This window comes from Ursus americanus, chromosome 8 (assembly GCF_024610735.1).
Source record: "Ursus americanus isolate L20-20 chromosome 8, mUrsAme1.1.p, whole genome shotgun sequence".
Classification (NCBI taxonomy): Eukaryota; Metazoa; Chordata; class Mammalia; order Carnivora; family Ursidae; genus Ursus; species Ursus americanus.
The window spans coordinates 83488758-83515568 of NC_142134.1; the positions used below are offsets into that span (position 1 = coordinate 83488758).

Consider the following 26811-nt stretch of genomic DNA (forward strand, 5'->3'; position numbering starts at 1 on the left):
GGCTCCCACCCCGCAGCCGGCGAGGGGGCGGGGCCCGGAGGGGGGCGGGGACTGAAGGGCGGGGCCGGGGCCGGGGCGTGGTCAGAAGGCGCAGGCGCATTCGGGCAGGGTTAGGCCAGGGATCTGGAGCTGGAGGGTGCCGGGGGCGGGGCCCGCAGAGGAGGCGGAGGATTGCGGGGGCGTGGCCGGAGGGGGCGTGGGCCGAGGGGGAGTGGTCGGCGGGTGCTCGCCGGGCTTGGGGGTGAGTCCTGCTGGACCCAGGACGCAGTAGGCAGCTGGCGCTGAGCCCGGCTCCGGACCGGGGCATTCCTGTGGCGGAGTCGGTCTCGTTCTTGCGATCCAGTCCTTTCTGGGACCTAGCACCGAGCGCTCTCCGTGCACCAGGCAGGAGAGCAGGAGTGGGCAGCAGGGCTGACCCCGGCAACTCTGTGCATCCACCCGTGCACAAACTCTGCCCTGGAGCTGTAAGTAGTGACCGTGACGTCCACCCCTTCGTGGGGTCCACACCTTGGCGGGGGGGGGGCAATAACAGAGGAAAAAATAAATCTGGTGTCATGTGGGAGCCAGATAAACTGGGTGGGGGAGGCAGTGGCTGTCTGGAGTGTTAGTTACAGTGGGGTGGGTGGGCATGTAAGGGACACGGAAGGAGCCAGCCGTAGAGGCACAGAGTAGGGACATAGAGGGAACGAGCCCTGCAAATATCTGGAGGTGGGGTTCACAGGCAAGCTGTCCTGCCAGCACCAAGCTGCAAAGTGGGGAGATTGAAGGTTGCTTGCCAGGGGCCAGCAAGGAAGCCAGAGGGCATGGGGCAGGGAGAGGGAGGACATGAGGTCAGATGAAGAGGTCCCTGGGCATTCTGAACAGAGAGGTGATGGCACGGTGGTGGCCTGGTAAAGCCTCCCTCTGACTGTCTTGTGTTTGTCTGGCAGGACCAATGCAGGAGGCAGTGCAGGGGAGAAGCCGTGGAGCTGCACTGGGTGGTACCCGGGAGGGGAGGAAGTGTGGACTGCTGGGACTCAGCTTGAGAATAGGCAGGGATGGATGGGGAACAACTGGAAGGGTGGACAGTCTCCGACAATCTGGGGATGGTGATGGAGTGCAGGAGAGTGGAGTCAGGAGTCCAGTTGTAATAGCTGTTAGACTCCCAGTGGCGCTGCTGTGAGGCTGTGGGCTTCAGGAGTGTAGTATGAGTTTGCAGTGTTTGGGGATGGATGAGCAAGTCAAAGGAGTGAGTGAGGGATGGGGGGACTGAGCTCCCTGCCCACATGGAGAAACCAGCGAGTCCAGGAGGGTCCAGTAAGAAAGACCCAGATTGAGCAGACTGGGGAGGAGGGTCCCTAGGAGTGAGTGATGTCTGATCGGCTGCTGAGAGGGGTCTGGGGAGTGGGACCCTTCTGGGACCTTGGCCAGTGCAGTGTGGATGCATTGGTAGGGTAAAAACCGAATTGTGGTAGGCTCAAGGGAGGTGGGTAAGTACAGACAACATTTCCAGATGTTTTGCTTTGGAGGGGGCTTCTGGGACTAGAGGGCTGTTTTCTGTTTGGGTCAGAGCCTCAGTGGTGTTGATGGGGTACAGGGAGAGATGACCACACTGGAGAAAGGGAAGGCTGCCTGAGCCCAAGTCCTCACCCGGAGACCGGATTTGGGGAGGGGGGCTGTGGCAGCCCTCACACTGGGAGAGGAAGGCCCTGATGCAGTGAAATGGCCGCTAAGTTGAACCAGGCTGGAGTGGGGGCCTGGGTGTCAGAAGTGGGGGTAACAGGCCAGGAACAGCCCTGGGCACAGGGCAGTGACCCCAGGAAGTCATGTGATGGCCCTCTGACCCTGTAGCTCTCTGTCTGCAAATGGGGGAGAGCCAGAGTGTGTGCATGACGCATGACCATAGGTCTCTCTCAAAGAGTGCAGACAGGACATCTGATCGTCAGCAACAACACCCCAGACCTTGACCCTGAACCCTGGGCTCCCATAGCCAACTGTCTGGACATATCCCCGCTGGGATATCTTTAGGGAGCTCAGGCTCTGATATCAGTATATCAACTCCTGATCTCCCCCCAAGCCTGCTACTCACCCCAACCCCCATTGCAGAGGAGAGGGCTCCATCCTGCCTGCTAAGCCAAAACACTGGGATCCTTTCTTCCCATACCTGCTGTCGGCAGACCCCTCAGAATATGGCTATAGCTTTCCATCCCCACTCTGGCCCGAGGTCATTGATTGGCCCTGGATTAGTGCATAGCCTCCAGACCGGTCTCTCCACTTCTTTTCTTGACGCTCCCTCCTCCAACATCTATTCTCAACACAGAGTACTAACTTTCATAACACATTAGTCAAGCCATGTTTCTCCTCTGCTCAAAAGCCTCTAGGAGTTTCACTCAGAGCAAAAGCCCAAGAGCAGGGTGATCACAGGGTCCCAAGGAAACCTGAGATGATGGAACTGCATGCTGTGTGGGTGGTGGTGGTACATTCATGGGTGTATACATGGGGCAAAACTCACTGAAGTGTACTGGTTACATATGTGTGGTTTATACCTCAACAGAGCAGGAAAGAAAGAAGAAACTAGAAACCATAACACAAGCAGTGAGAGGACACAGCCCCCCCCCCTCAGCCCACTGCTCCCTCCTCCCTGGACGGTGAGCTGTCCTCACTCCTGTGCCACCCAGCCATCCCGGGGCACTGGCCTGTCCTTGGCACCCACCCAGCTGCTCCTCCTCACCTCTCCCAGGCCAGTGTCTGTGTTGGATCACTCCATTCACTCACAAACTCAGGGTGAGGCCGCCTGTCTTAACAGAACAGAACAGGACTTGTTCTCTCCTGATGGTGTACTTCTGTGCTTGTCTTCATAGCACGACTCCTCCAGAGAGCTGTCTACACTCCGCCTCTCTGATTTCCCCTTCCATGTTCTCTTTTAAACCCTCAGGTTTCTGCCGTGCCCCCACTGCAACAAAATGCTCTGGTCCAGGCACCCAAGGCATTGTGGGCTCTCTCCAGTGGCCATTGTCATCTCCATGACCCCCTGTGCTGCTCTCTCCTCAAATACTTTCCCCCTGGCCCATTCTCCACTTGTGCTCTGCCCCATGACTGGCACCTTCTTGGCCCCTCTGCCACCCTCTCTCCTCCTGGTCTCTTCCTGCCAGGCCCCCTCTCCTTGTCCTGAGGCTCCTCTCCTGGCCAGTGCTCATTCCGCCCATGGTTTCAAGCCCAGTGCAGATGATGGCTATGCTCCAATGTTTACGCATGATGTGTTCCTCCAGTGCACAACAGTCATCATTCCCACCAGGCTCAGGACACAACTCGAGGCTACACAGGTGATCTGCTCCCTTCCATCTTCCTCTTCTCAACCGATAGCCACTCCATTTTTTCTGTTACTGGGGCACACATATTTGGACTCATTCCTGATTCCTGTCTTTCTCTGTTTTCTCACATCCAATTCCTGGGGAAGTCCTGGGGGCTTTATCTTCAAATATGTCTTAACCCAGCCATGGCTCTTGGACTCCGCAGCTGCTGCCCTGGCCTGAGCCCACCTGTTCTGTCTGGGTTGTTTCCACAGCCTCTGCCCCGCCCTCAGGCTATGCTGAATAGAGCAGCCAATGAGCAGACCCTTCAGTACCTGAGTTGGAGGGTGCCAAGCTTCTGCTTAGCAGCCCAGTGGTTGCTCTGAGTCTCCAAGGTCCTGCCTTGGGGTCCAGCCCTGCCTTGGCTCTGGCCTGGCCCTGGTTGCTCTCCCCAACTCAATTCTTCCGACCGCATGGCTCTCTTGGACAGGCCGGCTCTCGCATCTCAAGGCTTGGCAGAGCCGCTCCTGGACCTGGGTGGCCCGTCCTTGCTGCCCATGTGGCTCTTCCCTCTCTCAGGTCTATGGTCAGACATCCACTGAGGCCTCTCCTGACCAGTCTGGCGACAAAACCCCGCCATTTGATAACTTATTTTGTTGGCAAGAGCCTCGTATAATCTAATGGAGATTGATAACATCCGGTGAAACTACACGGATATCTATCCTTTGGCCCAGCTATCCCGAAGTAGGGATTTATCCCAAAGATAAATTGGTAAAACTGGCAAAACACTGGCAAAAACAAAACAAAACAAAAAAACCATGTACAAGGCTGCTAACTGAAGCATAATTTGTAACCAAAAAAACTGGATCCAGGCCGCAAGGCCTCAGGTGTGCGTCTCCACACTCCAGGTCCTGGTAGCTGCAGCAAGAGTGGCCGACACCTGTGCACACCGTCATGGGGCCACCGCCGGGGGTGAGAGCTAGACCTACCACTAAGATATGCAGGGTGCAGGGGCTCCTGGGTGGCTCAGTCAGTGGGGCGTCTGCCTTCAGCTGGGGTTGTGATCTCGGGGTCCTGGGGTGGACCTGCTTCAGTGAGGGTCTGCTTCTCCCGCCGCCTCTACTGCTCTCCCCTGCTCCTGCTCTCTCTCGCTTGCTCAGTCTCAAATAAACGAATAAAAAAGAAAAAAGGATAAGCAGGGTGGAGAGCACGGTGTGCAGAGAGTTACCACTCGCCCAGTAAATGAGGACTGATGTGTGTTCTGTGTGCTTGCCTGTGTTAAAACCCTTGTGGGTTGCGGCAGGCCGGTGGCAGTAGCAGGACAACTGTGTCATAAAACAGAGAGGGTCGAAAGAGCAAAACGGCGGTCAGGTGGGCCGCACTGACCTCAAAGCACACACACGAATAAATACACCTGTCTCTACACAAACAGATGGACACCCATTTCCAACGTACACCAGAAAAATTTGGTAAGTATCTCACACCATACACAAAATGTCATGCCATACAACACACAGAAAAATTAGGTGCTAATTTCAGCCATACAGAGAGAAAAGTCAGACACCCATCTCTCGTATTTTACACAAATAAACTAGACTCTCATGTCCCTCTCTCTTTCTCTCTCTCTCACACATGCACACACACAACACCTATTTTCCACCTCAGAATGCCTTGCTTAAAGATTCATCATGTCATATCCACAAACAAAAAAATCAGGTACCTATCGAGGTTTGTTTGTTTTTTTTAAGGTTGATTTATTTGAGAGAGAGAGAGAGAGAGAGAGAGAGAGAGAGAGAATGCATGGGGGAGGGGCCGAGGGAGAGGGAGAGAGAGAACCTCAAGCCCACTCTGCACCGTGCACAGAGAGCCCAACACTGGACTCAATCTCAGGGCCCCTGTGGAGGTATTTGTGAAAGTAGATCCTGTTGGGAGGCTGTTCTCCATGAATTTCTCAGGTTTCTGGTTCTGCCTGGTCCGGGTCCTCAGAGCAAAATCGTTTACAGCCTCGTTCAGAATGTCTCAGAGACATCCGGGATGGTCAGAAGTGCCCAGCCCTTCCCCTCCCTGGAGGAGGGTTGCTCACATTCCAGCATGAAGAGAAGGGTTCTCTCTCTGGAAGGCAGGGTGGGGAGGCTCACAGCAGTCCTGTGTGAGGTAAGAGTTTCCTGTTTTGGGGTTCTTCTGAAGCACACCCCACAGCCGTGCACGCCACCCGCCTGCCCATGGAGATGAGAACCGGGGGAACCAACACAAGGCTCTGCTGTGGCTGCAAGGGACAGGTGCTCTTCCCCTCTGACCCGGGTCCCGTGGTTTCCGCATACACATATGTGTGCCCTGTGGTAGGCTGGCTTGTGAGCTCACACGTGGAGCACGATCTCAGACCCAGCACAGTTTCTGATTTAACACACGCTCACTTTACACACACACACACACACACACACACACACACACACACACACACAAGTAGACGCACTTGTACACGCTGCACACCAAGGAATTAGACACCTGTTCTCCCGTTTCACCCCATGACACACACACAGGACACAGAGACCACCTTGCACCACACACACCAAAAACCACACCGCCTTACACAACACACACGAACACACACTAGATACCATCTCCTATTCGACACACACCAAGCAGGTGAACATCAGACCACACGCGTACAAAAACCTGCCCACCTCGCCACGCGCTTACAGAAAAGTGAGCACTCAGACCCTTCCTCTTTTTTAGCTGGCTGAACAGGTCTGAGCGACAAGAACAAGACTGGGCCCCAGTCCTCCGTGAGCCGGGCCAGCCCGCTGCGGTCGCAGATACTCGTCATGACTTTGAGGCGCGGTGAGCCTCCGAGGCTGGCTTCCCTAGACTGTGGGAGGGACAGATGGGTTAGGGGGAGGCAACCCCAAGGGCTTCTCTCTGGTGGGGACCGACTGGAGCACAGACCACAGTGACCAAAGACTTTCTTCCTCTAACTAAACAGGTTCACATTCCAGTGCAGATTCCCCGATCGGCCTCCCAGATGGATAAGGATGAAGTCACACCGTCCTTTTTGAGGCAGCCTGAGAATCCAGATTCTGATCTGCTTGCGCCGTTCCCTGCTGTGACGCAGCGCTGGTGCGCGTGAGCTTTCTGCAGCCGTGACTCGGGGAAAGCAGCATGGAGTGGACATGAGTAAAGACGGGGGTGCTGGGAAGGGAGGCTGTGCACCTGGAATCAGACAGGCTCCTGTCCAGGGCGTGCATTGCAGGGCGGGGTGGGGGGAGTGGGCCGCCCTGTGGAGAACCTGCTGGACAGGCCAGGGGCAAGGCAGACAGGTCCCCCACCCCACACACTTGTATCTTCTTCCACAGCTGTGTGCTGGCCCCAGCCTGTTCCAGAGATTCGGGTGTGCACAGACCGGCTCCTGCCCTCAAATGGCTGACATTCCCTTGAGAGGAGCAGATAAAAGCCAAGTAAAAACCAATCCAACAGGATGGGCTGTGGCCATGTCATCATCTAAGGTGAGATTTCTTCCCCAGTATCCTCAGCGAGGAAGGTATTGCCTTTGCTCCATTCTTGGCAAAGGGACTGCTCTCAATTACTTAATTTTGAACAAGATACTATTTAGGGAAGACAGTGGCCTGAAAAAGCCTTGATTAATGCTAGTTTGGGATGCTGATGGGCGTCTGTATTTGGTTAAGAAAGAAGGAGATAAAAAATTGGAACAAAGATTTAGTCATAATTGTGTGTCAGTGTTATTTTAAACAAAGCTTTAAAGATCACGTTTAAAGGAAGACACTAGGTGGAGATCACTGAGGGGTTTCTTCAGATGTGGTGGTCCCAACGGTGTGCAGATGGATTCTGGGTGCAAAATGACCCTTTGGGGAGGGTGCTTCACCTGGATTCAAAACTTGAACAGCTTAGCTGCTTATGTTGAAGATACTTGCCCAACTTTAAATAAATGTGAGAGTGGAAAAAGTTGTTTCCAAATGAGTGTGCTTTCCATGTTATGTGAGTTTTTAAAATTAAACTTATTTTCAGATAATTATAGATTCAAATGCAGTTGTAAGGTATAATATAGAGATTCCTTCTGTGCTTTGCTCAGTTTCCCCCAAAGATAACGTCTTCAAAACACAGCGTGTTGTGTCACAGACATGGTACCAACATTGGTGAATCACGGTCTGAGATTTCTCCGGTTTTGCTTACACTCCCATCACACAGCTGTGTCACACGCGGACTCCTGTACCCACTGCCACAGTCAGGACAGAGTATTTCTATCACCGGGAGACCCCATCTCCCACCTGCTCCCTCTTAAAACTACTAATCTGCTCTCCACTTCTGAATTTTTATCTTTTGAAAAATGTAAACAAATGGTATTTGTGACTATTAATAAAGGAAACCTCACTAAAATGGAATAGGGAGGTTCCACAGGTGGAGCTCTTACTTGCAGACCCAACAAGAAGTGAGGGACCTTGAAAGTAAGTCAATTCCCCTGTAGCTACTGCTCTAACCCAGAAGGAGGAAAGTTTCCTTCTCCCCCTGCAACAGCCCAGCCAATGAGAAGCCATTACACTTCCAGCTGCCAGTTTTACCCCAATGGACTTTCTGTTTACAACAGTCCTCCCAACTCCCTCTTTCCTCTATAAAAGAGCCTCTTCTTTGTTTTCCAGACTAGTCTATGGTTTTGCTGTAGGTTGTTTGCCGAGGACTGCAATTCTCTGCTATTCCCAAATAAACCCATTTTTGCGGGTAAAATAACTGGCAGTTTCACTTCAAGGTTAATAGATTATATAGTACATCACCTTCTGAACTTGGATTTTTCCCCCACTCAGCATAATTACCCTGAGATCCCTCCAGCTGCTTCGTGTATGAACAGTCCATTCCCCCTGAGCCCCATTCCGCGGTGTGGATGCCCTGGGGTTGGCTTAACCATTTGCTCACTAAAAGGCAAATGGGTTGTTTTGAGTTTTTAGGTATCACAAATAAGGCTGTTGCAAACATTTGTTATGGATTTTTGTTGAAAATAAGTGTTTAGTTTTCTGGGATAAATGCCTCAGAGTGCTGGGTTGAATGATAATCACACGTTAGTTTTATAAGAAACTGTCGACCTGTTTTCTGCAGTGGCTGCACCATTTACATTCTTCACAGCAACGGATGAGTAACTGAGTTACCCATAACCTCACCAGCGCTGGACGCCGTTGGTTTTTTTTTTAATAATTTATTTATTAATTTTACAGAGAGAGACAGCCAGCGAGAGAGGGAACACAGGCAGGGGGAGTGGGAGAGGAAGAAGCAGGCTCCCAGCGGAGGAACCTGATGTGGGGCTCGATCCCAGGACTCTGGGATCACGCCCTGAGCCGAAGGCAGACGCCTAACGACTGCACCACCCAGGCGCCCCTCGTTGGTTTTTCTTTCGGCCATTCCGAAAGGTGTGTAGTGGTATCTCAATGTGGTTTTAATTTGTATTTTCCTAATAGCTAGTCATGTTAGCCATTTATCATCATTTGCCATTTGTATATTCTCTTCAGTGAGATGTCTTTTCATGTCTTTTGCTAATAGGACTATTTTTTTTTTTCTTTTCACTGTTGGGTTTTGAGGGCTCTTTATATATTCTAGATACCAGTGCTTTGTTGGCTATGTGGTTTGCAAATATTTTTTTCCCAGTCTATGTTTACAAAACCCTTTTGATAAGAGTTATATTAGGTCTATAGGTCAATCTGAGGAGAACGGACATTTTTATTGCGTTGAGCCTTCTAATCCATGAACATGGTATATCTCTCCCTTTTTTTAAGGTCTCCATTGATTTCTTTCATTTGTGTTGCATTAATTTTATCATACAAGTCCTGTGTACAGTTTGCTAAGTTTATACCTGTTGACCTTAAAAATAAAAGTTTTTTTACCAGCCAAAAAAAAAAAAAAAAAAGACTTTACTCAGGAATAACAAAGAATTGCAATGCAGGACAAGCAGGCTGCAGCCAAAATCATAGCCCCGTCCAACAAACAAAGGAGAGGGATGTTATTTGAAGGAGAAGAAGGAGGAAGTTGGGAGGTGTTGCTGTGAATGAAAGTCCACGGGAGAAAAGCAGGAGCCCACTGCAGTGATGGCAGTTTCTCACTGGCTGAGTTGCAGGGTCGTTCACTTCTTGTAGGAGATGCAATGGCATCTCTTCCTCTTGCGGCTTGTAACTGAAGATTCTTTCCTAGTGAGGGTTCTTCTGTTAGGCTGTGTACTGGCAATATCGGATGTTGAATGGTACAGCACGAGAGCTCCCCCTTCTGGAATCCTGACTCCATTTCTGTTGAGGTTTCCTTTCATTGATTGTTACAGACCCAAGTATTTAATTTTCCAAAGTAATTGTAAATGGTTTTGTGTCTTTCATTTTAGTTTCTGCATGTTCGTTGTTGGCGTGCGACTGTGACCTTGCTGAGCTGCCTAGTCTGCAGAAGAGCGCTAGGGATGGGGAAGAGGCCCCCACCCCCAGCTGAGCCGGAGAGTCAGAGGTGGAGAGGGACCAGACGCCAGGCTTGTATGGTGTCCACTTATGCCAGCTGCATCCAGATCACAGATGACCTTGGGGAGAGTATTACTTGGAGAGTAGAAGAGATGTCTGTGGTGGACTTCTGGGTGGGTGGGGAAGCTGGAGATGAGGCCACCCACCCACAGGGGAGTTCTTGGGGGAAGAGAGACAGCTGGCATTCCCTCCTCTCTGCCTTCCAGCTCTCAGTTCTCTCGCCACTCTGCCCCAGCTGTTTCTTCAGTTGTCGACTGCAGATAATAACCCAGTGGAGGAGGCTGACAACCCCCAGGTTCACCCTTGGGACACTGCCCTTTCCCTGGGCAGGACAGGCTGGCCTTGGACTCCGTCTTCCTCCTCAGCCCACACCACCTCTGCCCATAACAGTGATGAGGGAACAGAGGGCCAGCTGAGGACAAAGCAGAAGCTGACACCACCACCCCCAAGATGGGATTAACGTGACTGACCTTCCTCAGGCGCTCCCGGCTGCCCTGAAGCTAAGGAGAGGAAAAACAAGTAGTTCACTTACAGAGACCACAATCCTGCAAGACATGAGTCTCCCTCAGTTTACAAACGTCTTCGTAATCTACAAGAACAAAGCATTTCCATCAATAACCTAGCTTCCAGAAGGAAATGTAAGATAAAATTATTAAATGTCCTTATAACCTGCAGCCCATTGACAGACACTCGAAGCAGGCAGAGCAAGCAGAGTAAAGCTCCTGCAGGAAGTTCCCGGCTACCTTCATGCTAATGCCTTGCCGGAGGGAAAAACCACCTTAACTTGACAGTGGCAAGGCCTGGGGATCCCGTGAGTCTCTTTAACATATGAAAGTACTTTCTCATCCTCCCTTTCCCTCACCTCCCCCAACCCCATAGTATATAGCCAGCCACCCCTCACAACCCGGGCAGCAGCTCTTTCTGCCCATGGGTCCTGTCCCTGTGCTTTAATAAACCACCAATTTTGCACCAAAGATGCCTCAAGAATTCTTTCTTGGTCGTCAGCTCCGGACTCCACCCCACTGAACCTCACCTATATTCCAAAACCACATCAACAGGCCCAGGCTAATGACTAGTCTGGATTCCAGGCCCTTTGCGAACTGACCCCAGCCTCCTCTTCCACGCTGGCCTCCTGCCGCCCCTTCCAGGAAATGCGGGCCTTCTGTGGGGCTGAGTGACTTCACTGATGCCTGCTCCTGTACCCACCCACGTGGGCACGTCCACCTCGCAGACCACACAGAGGTCGTGACCTGTTAGGCCCCTGTGAGGGGACTTTGCCCTGTTTCTGGCGCAGAGACTTCCATCCTGGCTACTGGAGGAGGGTCCAACTTCTTAACTGGTGCCTTTCCCTCCTGGCGCTGCAATGACTACCGTCCTTGGGGCTGGGACTGACCCCGAGCGCCCCGCCTGCACGCCTGGCACCACCTCCAAGGGCAGTCCCGCCCCGGCCCCGAATTGCTCAACCCGGCCGCGGAAGCAGCGGGCGATGGCCGGAGCGGAGGGGGACCCGCTGGTGGCCGACACGACCTCGGCCCTGGGAGCGCTGCTGGGCTACCGCGCCTACGCGCGCCGCTGGGTCTTCTTGCTTGTCCTCAGCCTGCTCAACTTCTCCAACGCCACGGTACGGGGGTCTGGGGGCTGCCTCTCGGCGGGGGCGGGGCTGGGACCCAGTCCGAGTCATCGCGCTCCTCGCACCTTCCCGTGTCCCCGTGCGCCCAGGGGGCTCGGTCTGTAAGGACCCTGACCGGACAGTGGCACCGCCGGGAGTGGGGGAGGCAGCGACCTCAGCGGGTGCGGGGGCACGGACCGGAGGCCCTTCTCCTGGCTGCACAGGGAGAAAAGGGGCTGTTCTCGCGGTGGCGGAGCCTCGTTCCTGTGACCGATAGCAGTTCCTGCGTCAGGACGACGTGGGAGTCACTGTCACAGCTGGAAAGGGGTCTGCCCGTAGCCCCACTCCCTTCTGGAAGACCCAACACCGGGCAACAGCCCTCAGGATCTGGCTCTGGCCCTCCCTCTTCCCACCCCACTCCCACAAGGCAGGGCAGGGCCCAGCCGCCTTTGCTTACCTGTGCCCTGGATGCCCTCACTGATCTCTGACTCAGTATGGAGGCCCCTCACAGGCGGGCTTCCTTATCTGCACGCCAGTCTCTCTGTAACTCCCCAGCTGGGGTCTCCAGTGACTGGTTACCTGTTCTAGAATGGTTCCCACGGCTGGCAGGGACTCAGCCCCTGAGACCAGTTGATCAACCACTGAGAACAGGATCTACCAGTTACTGGGGCCCAGCTCCCCAACCTGCTTCTCCCCAACTCACCCCTGCGCACCCGGTTGTTCTGCCCAGGGGCTTGGGCCCCTCTTTCCCCAGCCCACCACATACAGCGGGCTCGGTGGGGTGAACTTTTTGCTGCCCCCCAGCCCCTTGCCCCTTGGGCAGACAGGGCTTGGAGCCAGCCTTCCCATACCTGACCCTCACATGGCCACCTGTTCATGGGGTCAGGCTGCAGTGCTGTCCCACACTAGGCTCCGTTGGGCCACCCTGCATGTCACTTCCCTGGTGCTGCTGCCTTTGCGTCCTGCGTGTGCCTGAAGGAACCTGCCCATGACTGCTCAGCTTGCCACAGGACCCCAGGCACTGGTCAGGCAGCACTGGCCACCAGGTCATCATGTAATGGCTGCGGGGTCCACAGCTCGGGAGGCTGTGAGTGGCCCAGGGACCACCCGGAACTGCAGACCCATGAGCAGGGATGGGCAGCAGGTGTGGACATTCTGGACAGACACTGCCTCAGGGAGGGTTTGAGCAGCAACTGCTCTTGGATGTTACTCCAAACTGATAAGGGCGCTTTTCCTCCTTCCCTTGCTGGACTGGGGATGGAAAGCCAGCCCTGTGCTGGGACGTGGCACCCATGGCGTGGGCTGGTCTGCTGTGACTCTGGAAACCTCTTTTTTCTGTGGGACTCCGCACTGTGGCTTGTCCACCAGGTCCCTGGCTGGCTGGCTAGGAAGCCAGAATTGGATTTTGGTGCAGTGGTCTAAGGACACAAAGCAGGGGTCTCCTTCAGCCCCTAAAACTGCTTTGATGAGTCTGAGAGTGGATGGGTATCATAAGTGGCCTCTAGACCTTCCTTGGCACTGAGGCTGCGCCCTGCTGCGCTCCCCTTTGGTCCACAAGTTATTACGGAGCGAACGAGATTCTCACCAGGAATTGTGATCCCTGCTCTGCTCACCGCAGTGAGCACTGACCTGATCAGGCTTACCCCAGCCATCCACTTGTGTACCTCGTCTGCAGCTGGGTGACCATAAGTAGGTCCCAGGTTCTGAGAGGGCACTGTCGGAGGCAGGTGGAACAGTGCTGGGAGTGAGGTCTGGGTGGCCCCAAAGTGGTGTGAGGAGAGCCCAGTGATCTGGGCAGGAGCTGGCATGTGGGGCAGCTATCAGCATGCTTAAAGGGAGGGGAGGGGTACGTGGCAGGGCTGGGAATTCTTGTGCACTGGGGACACACTGCTGTCACCATTTTGCCTGGCACAGTTTAGACCTGTCTCTGCTCCGCTGGCCACAAACCTGGGGAGGAGCAAGGGATGGGCTTGGCTCAGCAGGGTGGCTTTGGAGAACAGATACCATGCTTTCTCTGCTGGATCAGGCTGGGCAGGAAGCAGCTGGACCTGCATGGGGTCTCTTTCTGCGCCTGGAAGATCTGTCCTCTGTTTTGCCCCTTAAAAAAAAAAAAAAAAAGGAAGAACAGGCAGCTGTTGCTCAAGTTCTCTGTCATGTGAGTCTCTGCAGTCCGTCTGCTGGGTCAGCACGTCTGGATCCCACCCGCCTCTCCACAGAGGGTCGGTCTGGGGCCAGCTCCTGCATGCCTGGGTCTCGCAGAGTTGCAGTGGTTGTGAACTTCGAGTTGTGGTACCCTTGTCTTTGGTCCATCCCTGGCCTGCTTCCCCGTCTCTCTCCTGCAATAAGCCTTGGAGAGCCCCTCCTCTCACTCATCCTTCGGGGGGAGACGGTGTGGCATCTCCAGGAAGTCTTCCCAGCTGATCGAATCAAACGTACTGCTTGCTGAAGGTTTTTGGGGTTGAGAGTCCCAGGGCTTGACTACACGTAAGGCTGGGAAATGTCACCTGTCAGGCTGTCAGGGAGGATTTTACCTCCCAAACACTTGGGTCTCCTGTAGGACAGGTGGGCTGGCCTTGGGCAGGGCCAGCGCACAGTCCAGGTGTTTCCACCTGGGACTCAATCACTGAGTTTCTAGACAAGCTGGAGATACCTTTTGGGCCGCTTTCTGTCCTCCCTCCCCGCCATGGAAACATCCCTTCCCCTATCCCTTCAATGGCTGCAGGCCCACCCTGCTTCCTACCCTTACCTACCTGGGTGTTCACCACAGACACTGAGTGTCCCCCAGACGTGCTCCTCTGCCCAGCCATCGGGCAATCTGTGCATCTGTGCGACTGGGGTGGCAGGGCCACCGGCTCCCTTCATCAGGACCCCCTTTTCTACCCTCCAAGGCCCCAGTGCCATCCAGCACCTGGTCTAGACCCCTGATGCCCACTCACCACGTGGAGCTTCCCTTCCCCCTGCAGTCATGCCTCTCACTGACAGCCCTCTGGGCCTTCTGCTTAGAGGGTCAGTCTTGGGGCTCACGGTCCTGCAGGCTCTGGCCAGTTCTTCAGCCTCTTCCTCCCCCCACCCCGGACCATATCTGCAGGACGGTCCATCCCAGGCACACTGTCTGACCCCCCACCTGGTGCACTCCCTTGGAGGGGACCAGGCGAAGACCCTGGCCCTTGTGGGACTGCTACACACTGTCTCCCTCAGGCTGGCTGGCCAAGCCTGGGGCAGCAGGTGGCTGTGGTGTCTGTGGCACCTGCCCCCTGGACTGACACCATTGTGTATCCGCAGCTGTGGCTCAGCTTCGCGCCCGTGGCCGACACGATTGCCCACCGCTTCCTCCTCTCCACCAAGCAGATCAACTGGCTTTCACTGATCTACCTTGTGGCGTCCATTCCGTCCGGCGTGGTGGCCATCTGGGTTCTGGACTCTGTTGGGCTTCGCTGGGCAGTGAGTCCCCAAGCCAGGGCTGTCTCTTAGATGGGGCAGTGTCCTTGAGTGAGGGCTCAAGAGCCATTGCTTCCTCCCCAGGGATCTCCAGGCAGAGCTGTTCGGGTGGCAGGGCAGAGGTCAGGGTGCTGGGGGGGGGGGAAATCTGGTCTGGCCAGGCAGTAATCTGACCCCATCCCTGCAGACCATCGTGTGCGCATGGCTGAACTTTGCTGGGAGTGTGTTCAGAACCCTGCCCTTCCTGTTCCTCGAGATCCAGGACCCATTTGCCTTCCTCATGGGTGGGCAGACCCTCTGTGCCTTGGCACAGACCCTGGTCATCTTCTCTCCGGCCAAGCTGGCTGCCTTGTGGTTCCCAGAGCACCAGCGAGCCACAGCCAACATGATCGGCACTATGTGTGAGTGGCAGGGGTGAGGCTGATGGTCTTCTGCGGCTTAGTGAGCGGGTCCTGGCACCTCTGCACTCCCAGCTCTCAGAGGGCAAAGGGCTCTGGCTGTGGGCTGGGGACCAAGCCTGGCCATGGCTGAGCAGACACATGTCTCCATCTGTCCACCCAGCAAACCCCTTGGGCATCCTGGTGGCCAACCTGCTGTCACCTGCCCTAGTGAAGAAGGAGAAGGACATCCCCATGATGGTGAGGGAGCTCATGAGGTACATGCACACATGTGTGTGCATTTGTGGGGTGCGTCTGTATGCATGGTGGGCTTGCATGTGCACGTGTGTGTGTGTGTGTGTGTGGTGCGTCTGTATGCATGGTGGGCTTGCATGTGCACACGTGTGTGGGGGGGTGCGTCTGTATGCATGGTGGGCTTGCATGTGCACATGTGTGTGTGTGGGGGTGCATCTGTATGCATGGTGGGCTTGCATGTGCACACATGTGTGGGGGTGGTGCATCTGTATGCTTGCATGTGCACACGTGTGTGGGGGTGGTGCGTCTGTATGCTTGCATGTGCACACGTGTGTGTTCATGTGGTCTGTGCATGTACAAGTGTGTCCACGCCTGTCTGTGAGTGTGCACCTGCCCCTCCCTATGACCACACTGGCAAGTGCACTTGGTGCACACAGGATTTTTCCACATGCCTGAGGTGGACGTGAAGTTGAGGGGTAGGGGCTGCAGCCAGAGGCCAGTGTGTCTGTTGAGCAAGGGAAGGGTGGACGGAAGGGTCAACCCAGGTGGCAGGCGGTTGGCATTGGAGCGATGGAAACCCTAGGAGTGTCTAAGGCGAGAGTGATTTGACCTGGTCCAGAGACTCAGGGAGCCAAGATGTGGTTGCAGTGTCCGGGTAGGGAGCTGGGATTTTGGTTGGGTTGGGGAACGGGGGCAGGCTCAGTCCGGGTTTGGAGGGGCAGGGGGTTCCAGCTCTGCAGCTGGGTACATGTTGGGGTCATGCATGAAGGCAGGCAGGAAGGTTCAGTTGGCAGTTGGACGGATGAGTCTGGGGCTCTGGGAGAGGGTCGGGCTAAGGGTGTCACTGTGGGAGTCATCTTTGGGTAATATTTTGAAAGCCAGTGTTCTAGAGGAAGCAAAGCAAAGCCGGCCGAGGGTCTCACCTTTGTCTGTGTAGGGATGGCAGATGGGGGTGGCTGGCAAGGGAGGCAGTGTGCCCAGAACAGTGGGTGTGAAGCCCTCACGTACATGTGTGTGTTTGCGCACACTCACACGCACTCATGTCTGCCCTCTCCCCAGCTGGGTATCTATATCATCCCTGCCGGCCTCGCCTGTCTCCTGGCCACTGCCTGCCTCTGGGAGAGTGTGCCTCCCAGCCCACCCTCTGCAGGGGCGGCCCACTCCACCTCAGAGAAGTTCCTGGATGGGCTGAAGCTGGTTAGTGCTGTGGGATCCAGGGCTTGGTGATCCGGCACTGTGATCCGGTGCAGGGAGAAGGCTGAGGAGGGAAGGGGGTTGCACAGGCCCTGCTGGGGTAGCCCGAGTATCCCGCTGGCTCCTGTGCTGAACGGCGCCTTCTCCTCCAGCTCGTGCGGAACAGAGCCTATGTCACCCTGGCTGTGTGTTTCGGGGGCGGCATCGGCATCTTCTCCAGCTTCTCGGTCCTCCTGGAGCAGGTCCTTTGTGTGAAGGGCTACTCCAACGTGAGTGCTGGCCCACCCACCCCCCTTCTGTGCAAGGATGGGGTTTGGAGGTCATTACTGTTACCCTGAAGGCTGTCTGCCCCAAACACTGGGTTTCCATGCCTGGACAGGGTAACCTCCTCTTCTGGGTGGTATTGAGATGTTGTGTGTGAAACATTGTGTCAGGTGCCAAATGCAGTCTGATGGTGGGGAGGTGGCCCTGGGGAGGGGTGGTGGCGGTGCCCAAAGAGGTGCTGGGATTGTGTGCGGTGCTTTTCACTATCTTTCCCAATGCCCCACCCAGGATGGCCCCAACCCTGCGGGTCTCCAGGGAAGGGTCCTCTTCTGATATTTGGAGATTGGGAGGGCCTTGCTCTGCTCATAGCATCTCTGACCATGCCCTCTGTTGTCTGGCATCAGCCCTGGGTGTGGGATTCAGGCCTGGTATGTTTCCAGCTCATGAGGACACAGGCACCGAGGGCTGTCTGCAGCAACCAGGCCCTTTCCTTTAGCAATTGTTGAGTTCCTGGGGCGGGGTGCCACAGGAAAGAGGTACCTCCGGGGAGGATGTACCATCCCTCACTCATGGCTAACTGTGCCCCTGACCCTTCCATGTCACACTGCCATGGGCTTCTCGGTGATGGCATACGCCCTGAGGATGGGCTCCTTCTCCTGGGACCCTGGTATCACCATGCCCCAATGATGGAGTGCCGCTGACCTCCTGTCCTCCAGGAATTTGCAGGCCTTTGCGGGGCTCTCTTCATTGTGTTTGGAGTCCTGGGGGCACTGGTTCTCAGCCTGTATGTGGACCGGACCAAACACTTCACTGAAGCTGTCAAGATTGGCTTCTGTCTGACCTCCATGGTCTGCGTGGCCTTTGCCCTGGTGAGAGTCCCCTTGAACCAAGACCACCCTACGGGGGTATGAGTGGGATGCTCTGGGGCAGGGCAGCTGACAAATGGGTCAAAGCAGAAATTCAGACCTTCTCAGGCTTAGGCACTGCCCACTGGGGTGGTTCCCTGACCCCGGGCACTGCCCTTGTCCCTGCTCCCTGCTCAGCTGAGAGAGGGTGCTGGTGTTCAGGGCTGTGCACTCTGACTGCCGCCCCTGTCCCTGTGTGGCTCACTGCCCCCCAGGTGTCTCAGCTGCAAGGACAGACCTTGGCGCTGGCCGCCATCTGCTCACTGCTGGGGCTCTTCGGCTTCTCGGTGGCACCCATTGCCATGGAGCTGGCGGTTGAGTGCTCCTTCCCTGTGGGGGAGGGTGCAGCTGCAGGCCTGGTCATCGTGCTGGGGTGAGTGTCTGTCCCTCCACCACTTCCCTGGGGACCCCAGAGACCTTGTCCTCACGCCACCCCAGTCTACACAGGGGGTAACCTGCCTGCTCTGGCAGAGGCCACCGTGTTCTGAGCTGTGTGCAGTCCTGGGCTGGCTGCTGTGCTCCACACTGCCCTCAGAATAACCCATGGCACTGTGAGTACTGAGCAGTGCCCAGGGCAGGGCTGAAGGCCTTGTGGCTATCTAGGCAGGCCGAGGGCGTGCTTGTCATGGTACTGCTGACTGCCCTGACCGTGCGTCGTGCGGAGCCGTCCATCTCCACCTGCCAGGATGGTCAGGGCCCATTGGACTGGAAGGGTGAGTGCCCCCGCCTGCAGAGAGCCCCCAAGAGCACAAGCGAGGAGGTCAGTGCCTCCCCCCCCCCCAGCCCAGGAACCTCCCCTCCATGGGCCCCTTTCTTGGCACCTTTCACTCTCCTTGGCATGGCAGGGCACCCACGGGGCGGTGGGGCTGGGGTCGTAGGGCAACAAGGCTGACCTTTCCCCTCCAAGGCTCACTATGGTGGGAGCAGCCCTGAGGCCCTGGTGAAAGCCCAACGTTTAAACCCCATGTAAGTCGTAAAATGAGGTCAGGGAAAGAGACAGGCAAAGAGAGACAGGGGTGAGGGTGGCCACGTCAGGAGACCCTGTCCTGGTGACCTTGGAGCTCACCACACCTGGGTCTGTGAACTGCCCTCAGGGCCTGTTGGGGGCTGGGACAGGTCTTTTTCCAGGTCACTCTCTGGTCATGGTGAGTGGGGTCATCCGGGGCTCTGCCAGCTCTGTGGCTACTCTGGGTTGGGGGGCGGGAAGCTCTGGCTGCTTGGGCGAGCCTCAGAACAGAGCCGGGCTGTGTCTCCCCAGTGTCCATGCTGCTGATGGCTGGCCTGTGCACCCTCTTCAGCTGCTTCCTGGTGTTCTTCTTCCATACCCGGTACCGGCGCCTACAGGCTGAGGCCGGCGTGAGCCACTCCATCCAGGAGGACGTGTCCCCGGCCCCTGCAGATCACGTGCCCCACCCGGGACCCACCCCCTGAAGCTCTGCTTGGGCACACCCCCATGACCTCCAGCATGGACTGCAGGAAGCGCAGGCACAACTCATTCCTGGAGCCGTTCTCCTGGCCCTGCCTGCTTGTCTGGGGGAGCCCTGAGCCACTGGAGCCCCCAGGCCTTACGGAGAAGTCACGGGGGACCCTGCAGAGTTCTGGAAGTCGGAGGAGCAGTCGGTGCATCAAGAAGTGGTCAGGGTGAAGGGGAGGCCAGGAGGGGTAGGCTCTCATCACAGGGTGACAGCATCCAGCAGATGCCAGAGGGAGTTGGAGCCCTTGGCACACCCAGAGCGCAGCAGGATGGCCTAGGGGAGACCCCATGGCTACAGCAACAACTGCTGGCGCTGTGTGGACAAGCAGCCACTGGCCAGGCAGGTGCCCCAGTGGCCAGGCCAGACCCAGGGTGGCTGGTGCAGGAGCCCTGGCATGAGGGACAAGGTCTGAGGGGGAGCTGGATGGATTGGGAGTCCTGAGGGCCCCCAGCATGATTGAGTCTGAGTGGACAGTTGTGAGAAACGCCTTCCTTGAGGGGTCCCAACCCATAGCTTTTCTCAACCTCTGCTGACCACTGAGTGACCTGACTCCCAGCACGAGTGCTAGGACGGGAGGTGGGGTCAGGCTGGGCTGGGAGGGGGAAGCAGAGGGAGGGCCCTACAGGCAGATTATCCCCTTGCAAATCCTCCCATTCCAGGAAGATGCTCCCACTGCCACCAGACCCTTCCCCTCCAGACTCTCCCAGTTCCAAGCGAACACTTCTACCCCCAGTGGACCCTCCCCCAAACTCTCCGCCAAGGCATTCACTTCCCCCACCCCCAGGCAGAAGTTCCCCACCTGCAGACCCTCCCACCCACAGGTGGACAGCTCCCCTTCTCCCTCTGCAGACACTGGCAGGCAGGTTTGTGGGGTCATGTTTATTGAACTGGCTGCAGCCCAGGTGGGGATGGGGGAGATGCCCCTCACTCTTCCTTCTCCTCCCCGTGGGTGAGCACGTAGCTCAGTGCCTTATAGTCCAGGTTGCCTGCAGCATCAATGGTGGCAAACTGGAACATCTGGTTAACCTGCAGGCCGGTATGGTTGGGGAGTCAGGACCAGGGAGGAGGGGAAGGGGCAAAATGATCTGGCAAATTACAGGCGCTGAACTCCAGCCAGCTCCAGTGCTGTTTTTGCTTGTGGGTGTGGGGGAAGGGAGATGGGAGGGCACACTGCAGAGCCAGGGGTGGGGCCGGGGTATCCTGCCCACCCCCCGGAGCCCAGAGGGCTATCCTTCAGCTTCACCAAGGGGCATGGGGGAAGCAAGGGGGGTGAGGGCAGAGTGGGCCAAACCTCTTCAGCAGTCATCTTGTCTGCCTGGGACATCAACAGCCGCCTGATGCTGAGGGCCACGAGGGAGGAGGCAAATTAGGTTGCACTGAAGGAAGGGGTTGGCATGGGAAGTACTGGAGGGGTGGCCCCAGGGAAGCCCAATGACTTGGGTCAGTTCACACCATTGGCTCTTCCACAGTGGGATACCCCAAGGCGGGGATCTGCTCACCCTTCAATCCCACCCACTCACAGCACAGGTGTCTCTCAGAAGTGTGGCTAAAGGATGCGTCCTGGGCACCAGAGAGGGGTCATCAGACCCCTGACCCACATGCTCAGGGGCCACCACCCCTTGGGGGGGCTCCATCTGCGGGGAGGAGACTGTGGGGGATTAGAGGCAAGTGCCTGGTACACCAAATATTCCTAGTCCTAGTGTGTGGCTGAGGTAGCCCCCCAAAGGGCTTAACGACTCAGTGATGGTCCAAGTGGTGGTGACCAGCTGGGTTACTGGGTGCCCAGCCCTGTGTGGGCAAGACTGGTTTTGCCCTCAGTTACTCTGAGGGACTTAGGACCTTGGGGCAGGCAGCCCAAGGCCTGGAGACTGGGGTGGGGTGAGGGGAGGTGGGCATGGCATCCCTCAGGGGAGATGCCTAGGTGCTCGTAGGCACACTCACTAGTCCTTGTTGATGCTGCCTTTGCCATCGGGATCCAGCATCTTGAAGGCATTTAGGATGGTCTCCTCAGCATCCGTACCTGCCCACAAAAGGCCTTGATCCGTGGGCTGTTTAGGGCTCCAGTCCTGCTCTGGGCCATCCCAGGGCTTGGCCTGAATGACCCTCCAGCCCCTGAGCACCTGGGAGACCCTGCAGCTCCCACTCTGAGGGGACTACTCTGGGGGTCCCCAGAACCCTGCCCAGGCCCAAAGGTGGAGTGAGTGCTCAATCAGTGGACAGACTACACCACTAGGCAGACAGGAGGAAGGGTGAGCTCACATGCCCCCTGGGTGTGTGACCCACAGATGTGGGTACCAGAATGTCACGTCCTAGGACTTAACAAATCGGAAAATCTGGATTTTTATGTGAAGGTCTGGATTTCTAAGTGTTCGGAGCTAACAAAACACCCAGTGCCTTGGCAGACTGGCCCGAGGGCTGCCCCTGGCCAGGGAGGAGCCTGGACCCGTGGTGCTCACCTCCCCTTGGCTCTCACCTGTCAGCTTCGCCCCAAACATGTTCAGGAACATGGTGAAGTTGATGGGCCCTGAGGCCTCCTTGAGCATGGCGTCCAGCTCATCATCCTTGATGTTGGTTTTGCCTGTCACCGACACAAGACAGGAGCAGGAATGTTACACATCCCTGGCTGTCCTGTTGGTGTGTCCGCTGTCCCCACTGGTTGCCCACCTCCATCATTCAAAGTTGGGGAAGCCAGAAGGAGGGAGGTGAGCCAATGGGGGGACTCTTGGCCCAGGTCTGCATGTCAGTGGAACCCCAAACCCTGAGACCTGGAGAGCTGGGCAGCTGAGGAGGAGGAAGCGGCCATGCATGGAGTCCAGGAAGACCTGTGATCTGCTTACCTGGGTGTAAGGGGGCCCAGAGGAAAGAAACCTACCTATTCTCCCTTAGGATTGCCTCAGGCTGAGAACATGCCCTCAGATAGGAAGTTGAGAGAGAAAGGGCCAGCCTTGGGCTCTTCAGAGGAGCTGAGCCGGCCCTCACAACCTCTCCTAGGTCTGTTTCTGGGCTTCCTTACCATGCTTGGAGGAAGGAGGACAAGCCTCCCCATGCAGTGGTGTCCCTCTGGGATGTTATCCCCTCCCTGAAGCTTTGGTCCCAACCTCCCCATCCAGGATGCCCATTCTTGGGCTGTGCCACCCACCCTGTGATGCCCTGATCAAACCAGAGGGATTTCTCCCCTAGGGGAGGCTCAGCCTACCTCCTTGCAGCCCATGGGATATGGGATGTCAGGTCAGGCTTTAAGGCCCAGGTACAGAGCAAGGCTCTCCAGGGCTGGAAGACATTGCGGGGTGGCTTGTGGCAGAGTTCTGTCTCACGGCACCTACCCAGTGAGGCATAGGTGTCCTTCAGGTCCTCCTTGTCAATGAAGCCATCTCGGTTCTGATCCATTAGTGTGAATGCCTGAAACCGAGGCCAGGGTCACTGGGTTGCCAGGATGGCCACACCATGTTAGGACAGGCGTCCACTCTCACTGGCTTTCGAGTGACGTTCACAGAGGGTCTTTTGGTGACCTGCATTATGACTCAGAGGGGATCCCTTGGGTAAGAGTTACTGGGTGGAGGGTTCTGGAACAAAAGCAAAGCCTCACCTCCTTGAACTCCTGGATCTGGGTCTGCTCAAAGTTGGAGAAGACGTTGGATGATGCCCTCTGGGCCCGTAGGCCGCCCCCCTCCTTCTTCTTAGTCTTCCTGCTGGCCTAGTGTGAGAACACCAAGGCTGAGGGGTCTCCAGGCTGGTGTTTCGGAAGACAACATAGAGGACAGGTGGACACCAAGCCTGGGTCCCTGGGCTGGGGCGGCCCTGACAAGGCCCTGACAGCACTGCGCCCAGGGCTCGTTCTGAGCTTTGCCCGGCTTCGTGTGCCATCCAGCCAGGAGCCAGCTGGGCCTGAATGTCCAAGGAACAAATGGACTGTGCAGGCGGCCAGCAAGTGGGTGGCCTGTTCTAGGGATCCCTCCAGTGTGAAGGCCAGGACCCTCCATCTTCCAGCCCCAGAAGTCACTGATGCAGCCATGGGGCACAGATCTTCCCCACCCAACACCTTTACACACGTGAACAAACTTGTGTGCACACACACTCCCACGAAACACACTCATGTAGGTGACACATGTGGACACACGGTGCACAAGCACATGGACACTCACACTCCTGCCCCAGTGGCCTGCTGGCCACACTCACCATGCCTGGGTCTGCCTGATGCGATGGTCTGTGCCCTCCCTGCCCGGGTCGCCCGTCTTAAGCTCCTACCCAGTCCCCCAGGACAGCTCGGACTCCGGCTGCCACTCCCTACAAGGACAGGCCCGGGGCCACCCTGGGGACTGGACAACTGCAGAGTGAGCTTTGGCACCTGGCGGGTGACTCAGATACCCCCAGGTTGCCCTGCTCAGCAGGGCCCCCAGCTTCCCAGGCACCTCACTGAGAAGCCGTAGTTCTGCTTCCTGTGCGTCTCCAGGGTCACCTGCATGAAGACCGGGGTGGCCGACGGAGCCAGAGGAAGGGGTACCTCTCCTAGATTTGTAGTCACTGTGAGTGGCTGTGGGGGCTGGTGACCAAGCATGCTCTGAGCATGTGTGTGCCCTCAGCTCTCTGCTTCAGTGGCAGAAAAGTCACAGGGCCCATGTATCCCCATGGCAGGGAGCCCCTTGCCTGGCACAGAGTGGGGATAACGTTTCTGGGATGGAGGGCCATCCAGATGGGCTGGGCCCTGGGCCACCACTCAGCCAGGTTTCCCCACTACATGATGGCCAGCAGGTAGAGTCTGGGGAGGGGACCTGGCCTAGGTGCCTGTGGGGTGGTGCCAGATATTAGAGTCACCACAGAGCCAGGGGCTGGGTGCCCTAGTCCTGGGTGGCATGGAGTGTGGGTTAGGTGCAGGCAAGGGCAGGGGTCTGGAGGCTGAGAAGGAGGAGAAGGCCTGGGGGTAGGATGAAGTGGGCAGTTAGGACTGCAGTTTTACACCTGGAGAACCAGCCCTCAGAGCCCCTTTTTTCTGCACCTGGGGGGGAGGCATCAGCAGCAGGTGTCCCCTAAGGCACATCTGGGAACCACATCACATGGGAGTGCCATCCTGGCAGGGGTCCTGCCCCCAGGGGCACAGCCCTTCAGTCACATGACACCTCTGAGGTGCTGCCACATGTGGTCCCAGGGGCAGCCCCCCATTTGCCTGCACTGAGTATGGGACAACAGACACCCTGAGGAAGCTGGGGAGGCATGACCCACTGGGGGGACCTAGGGGCTCCCTGGGGCTCAGCTTGGAGGACTCCCAGAGGGAGAACATGTGAGTGACATGGGAGACCTGGGCTGGCTGCACTCCCAGTTGGGCAGGGTCTGACTGTGATTCTTGGAGAGACCCTAGCAGGGCTGTAGGACTGGGACCACCACACTGAGAAGCGAAGGCAGGAGAAATGCAGGCTCTGTGCTCTGAAGGCCCCTGATATGGGGAAGGCCAGAGGACACCCGCAGAGCCCCTGGGGAGGTTTCCTGGGCTGGCAGCACTAAAGATAGCCACAGAGCCTGGCTCCTGGGGGACTATCAGGATTCAACGTGGACAGCTGGCCCCGACAGGTGCAGAGGCGTCAGTAGGCAGTCCCACTGTCCCGAGCCAGGTGGGAACCCCCCCAGCCCTCAGGAAGGGCCCAGGGCCAAAGTAAGTCTCCCTCAGCTTCAGGGGTCTCCCCATGTGTATATGGGCATGTGTGCCCGTGTGTCCCCTACTGGCCCCCCACCCCACCCCACTGGAAGCTACTGCTGGGTGGTCCCCTACCAGCACCCTGGCCTTACCTTCAGCCCAAGACACACTTATTTTTGATTCTGGAAGCAGGAGTTGCTGAGGAGTCTTGTTTATTTTAATATCCAGGGAAGGGAAAACATATTTGTCACCCAAGGTCATCTGCCTAGATGCTCAAGGGCAAGAATGGGGGTGGGGTGGGGGTGGGGGTGTGTGCACTCAGCATTGCCACATGGCACGTCGGTCGAAGAGGTTTATTTTGTGCCTTGTGGGGTCAAGGTGTACTTACAGCTTCTTCAGGGAGCAATGAGGGGGCTTGGGAAGGACTCCCCCAACCCCAGGCCTGGCAGAGGCACTAGTGGAAGGCATCAGGCGGGGTTCCTCGGAGAGCTCAGAGAAGGGCCTGGTGGCCCTATAGGATGGGCCTCTCTGTTCCCACCACGGTTTCCCAGCTGGAAGCCTACAGCCAGGACTCCAGAGCAAGCTGCAGAGCAAGCAGGCTCTGCCCAGGACCCTGCAGGCCACTGAAAGGGCCTCCCCTCCATGCAGATTTACTGAGCAACTGCTTTGGGCCCTGCAGTTTTCATCTCTGCATTCCATTCTCTTTAGATTTATAGTTAAGTTCTCTTTGGAAACAGGAGGGTTTGGAAGACTGGGGAAAAGTGGGCTCCCCTCTGGCATACCAGGGGCCCTAGTGAGCCCCAAGCTCTGGTTCTCAGGGAGCTGCTTTCTGGAGCAGCGCAGGGCCCAGGGGATGAGTGATCCTCCTGCCAGACCCCCCCCCCCCCAACACACACCTGGTTGCTTTGGGAACCACTCGTCAGCACAGCCAGCACAGCTGGGAAGCTGTCTGGCCACCACTGCTCCATCTTTGGGTAAACCCTCTGCACACTTGCGGCTGACCTGGTCATGTCTTCTCCAGGGCTAACCACAGACCTGGGGGAGACCAGTAGCTACTCTGAGTGGGACGGAGTAACTGGCAGGTGTGGCCTCCTACCCTGGCCCATCGTGAGTAGCATAAGTGAGAGAATGAGGGCCCATCTGGGGGCTCAGTGGTCCCCAGGGCAGGGGTCAGGGAGCAGGCTCTATTGGGTGCTCTTCCCAGGAAGAGCCCAGACCCCTGTGCTGGAGAGGCTCCTGCAGTCAGGACGCTCTGCTCTGCTGGGAGACTGGGACTGGGGGCGGGGGTAGCCGTAATGGGCAACGAGGCAGCGCCGTCCCAGGAAGGGATCCTGAGGCCACCATGATCAGCCTGGCCTGAGTCCAGAGGGGTTGGCCACAGCCCCCGCTCCCCCCTTCAACTGGGCCTGCACTCAGGTCACACTTAGTCCCTGGACCCCGGATTCCCAGCGCCAAACCTCGAACCCCTTTCCAGACCATGGGCCCGCCCTGGGCGGTCTTCGCGGCTGACCTGGGGTGGCCATGGGCCTGGACCTGGCTGGAGGACGCACTCCAGCCGCGGGGCGGGAGTGGGGGCTCCCTCCCCAACTCGCCGGCCCTGACTGGAGAGCCCAGGCACTGCGGGAAGATAGAGAGCCATCTATTTACACGTCGTGAGCCTGACTTACATTTTTCAAATAGTTGGACCTATAACGGGTGGGCTCCATTGGTGCTCAGCCTGGCCTGACAACGTCAGTGGCTGCGGGAAACACAGGAAACATGGGGGTAGGCCGGGGTTCCACACCCCAGGCAAAACCTGCCCGCACCGCCCAGCCCACACCTGAGGCGCCCGCAATTGCGCATGCGCAGCTGGTCGCCAACCGCGCGCCTGGTGTGGTCCCCGCCTCGAGAGGGCGCACGCTGTTC

At 56.9% G+C, this 26811-nt stretch overlaps 2 protein-coding genes and 1 long non-coding RNA gene across 9 annotated transcripts; 2 read left to right on the forward strand and 1 right to left on the reverse strand.

Annotated features, from left to right (window-relative positions):
* Positions 1-249: 249 nt before the first annotated feature.
* Positions 250-6766, forward strand: LOC123777864 (uncharacterized). 2 transcript variants are annotated; one of them, XR_006775744.2, is made up of 4 exons: positions 250-464; positions 6006-6110; positions 6253-6443; positions 6623-6766. It is a non-coding gene; the product is annotated as an uncharacterized LOC123777864 (long non-coding RNA). The 2 variants fall into 2 exon arrangements; XR_006775743.2 differs by lacking the exon at positions 250-464 and having other exon boundaries at positions 5054-6110.
* Positions 6767-8503: 1737 nt separating this feature from the next.
* Positions 8504-20392, forward strand: SLC49A3 (solute carrier family 49 member 3). Of its 4 annotated transcripts, XM_045774797.2 has the most exons (12): positions 8505-8680; positions 9637-11384; positions 11597-11699; positions 14655-14813; positions 14998-15211; positions 15372-15465; positions 16502-16639; positions 16789-16905; positions 17617-17769; positions 18021-18178; positions 18409-18518; positions 19064-20392. In XM_045774797.2, exons 2-12 carry the CDS (start codon positions 11127-11129, stop codon positions 19234-19236), a joined length of 1677 nt encoding a protein of 558 aa, XP_045630753.2. In that variant the 5' UTR covers positions 8505-8680; positions 9637-11126; the 3' UTR covers positions 19237-20392. The 4 variants fall into 4 exon arrangements, with proteins under 4 accessions (XP_087720510.1, XP_045630753.2, XP_087720511.1 ...); XM_087864384.1 differs by having other exon boundaries at positions 8504-8680; positions 18409-19202; XM_045774799.2 differs by lacking the exon at positions 11597-11699 and having other exon boundaries at positions 8507-8680; positions 15372-15448.
* MYL5 (myosin light chain 5) lies at positions 20172-26762 on the reverse strand. 3 transcript variants are annotated; one of them, XM_045774801.2, is made up of 7 exons: positions 26574-26760; positions 22867-22974; positions 22604-22679; positions 21754-21858; positions 21222-21300; positions 20572-20620; positions 20172-20306 (listed from the first exon to the last, which is right to left on the reverse strand). In XM_045774801.2, the coding sequence occupies exons 1-7, from the start codon at positions 26610-26612 to the stop codon at positions 20205-20207; spliced, it is 558 nt and encodes a 185-aa protein (XP_045630757.1). In that variant the 5' UTR covers positions 26613-26760; the 3' UTR covers positions 20172-20204. The 3 variants fall into 3 exon arrangements, with proteins under 3 accessions (XP_045630757.1, XP_087720513.1, XP_087720512.1); XM_087864387.1 differs by lacking the exon at positions 26574-26760 and adding an exon at positions 25059-25151; XM_087864386.1 differs by lacking the exon at positions 22867-22974 and having other exon boundaries at positions 26574-26762.
* Between the last annotated feature and the right edge of the window lie 49 nt (positions 26763-26811).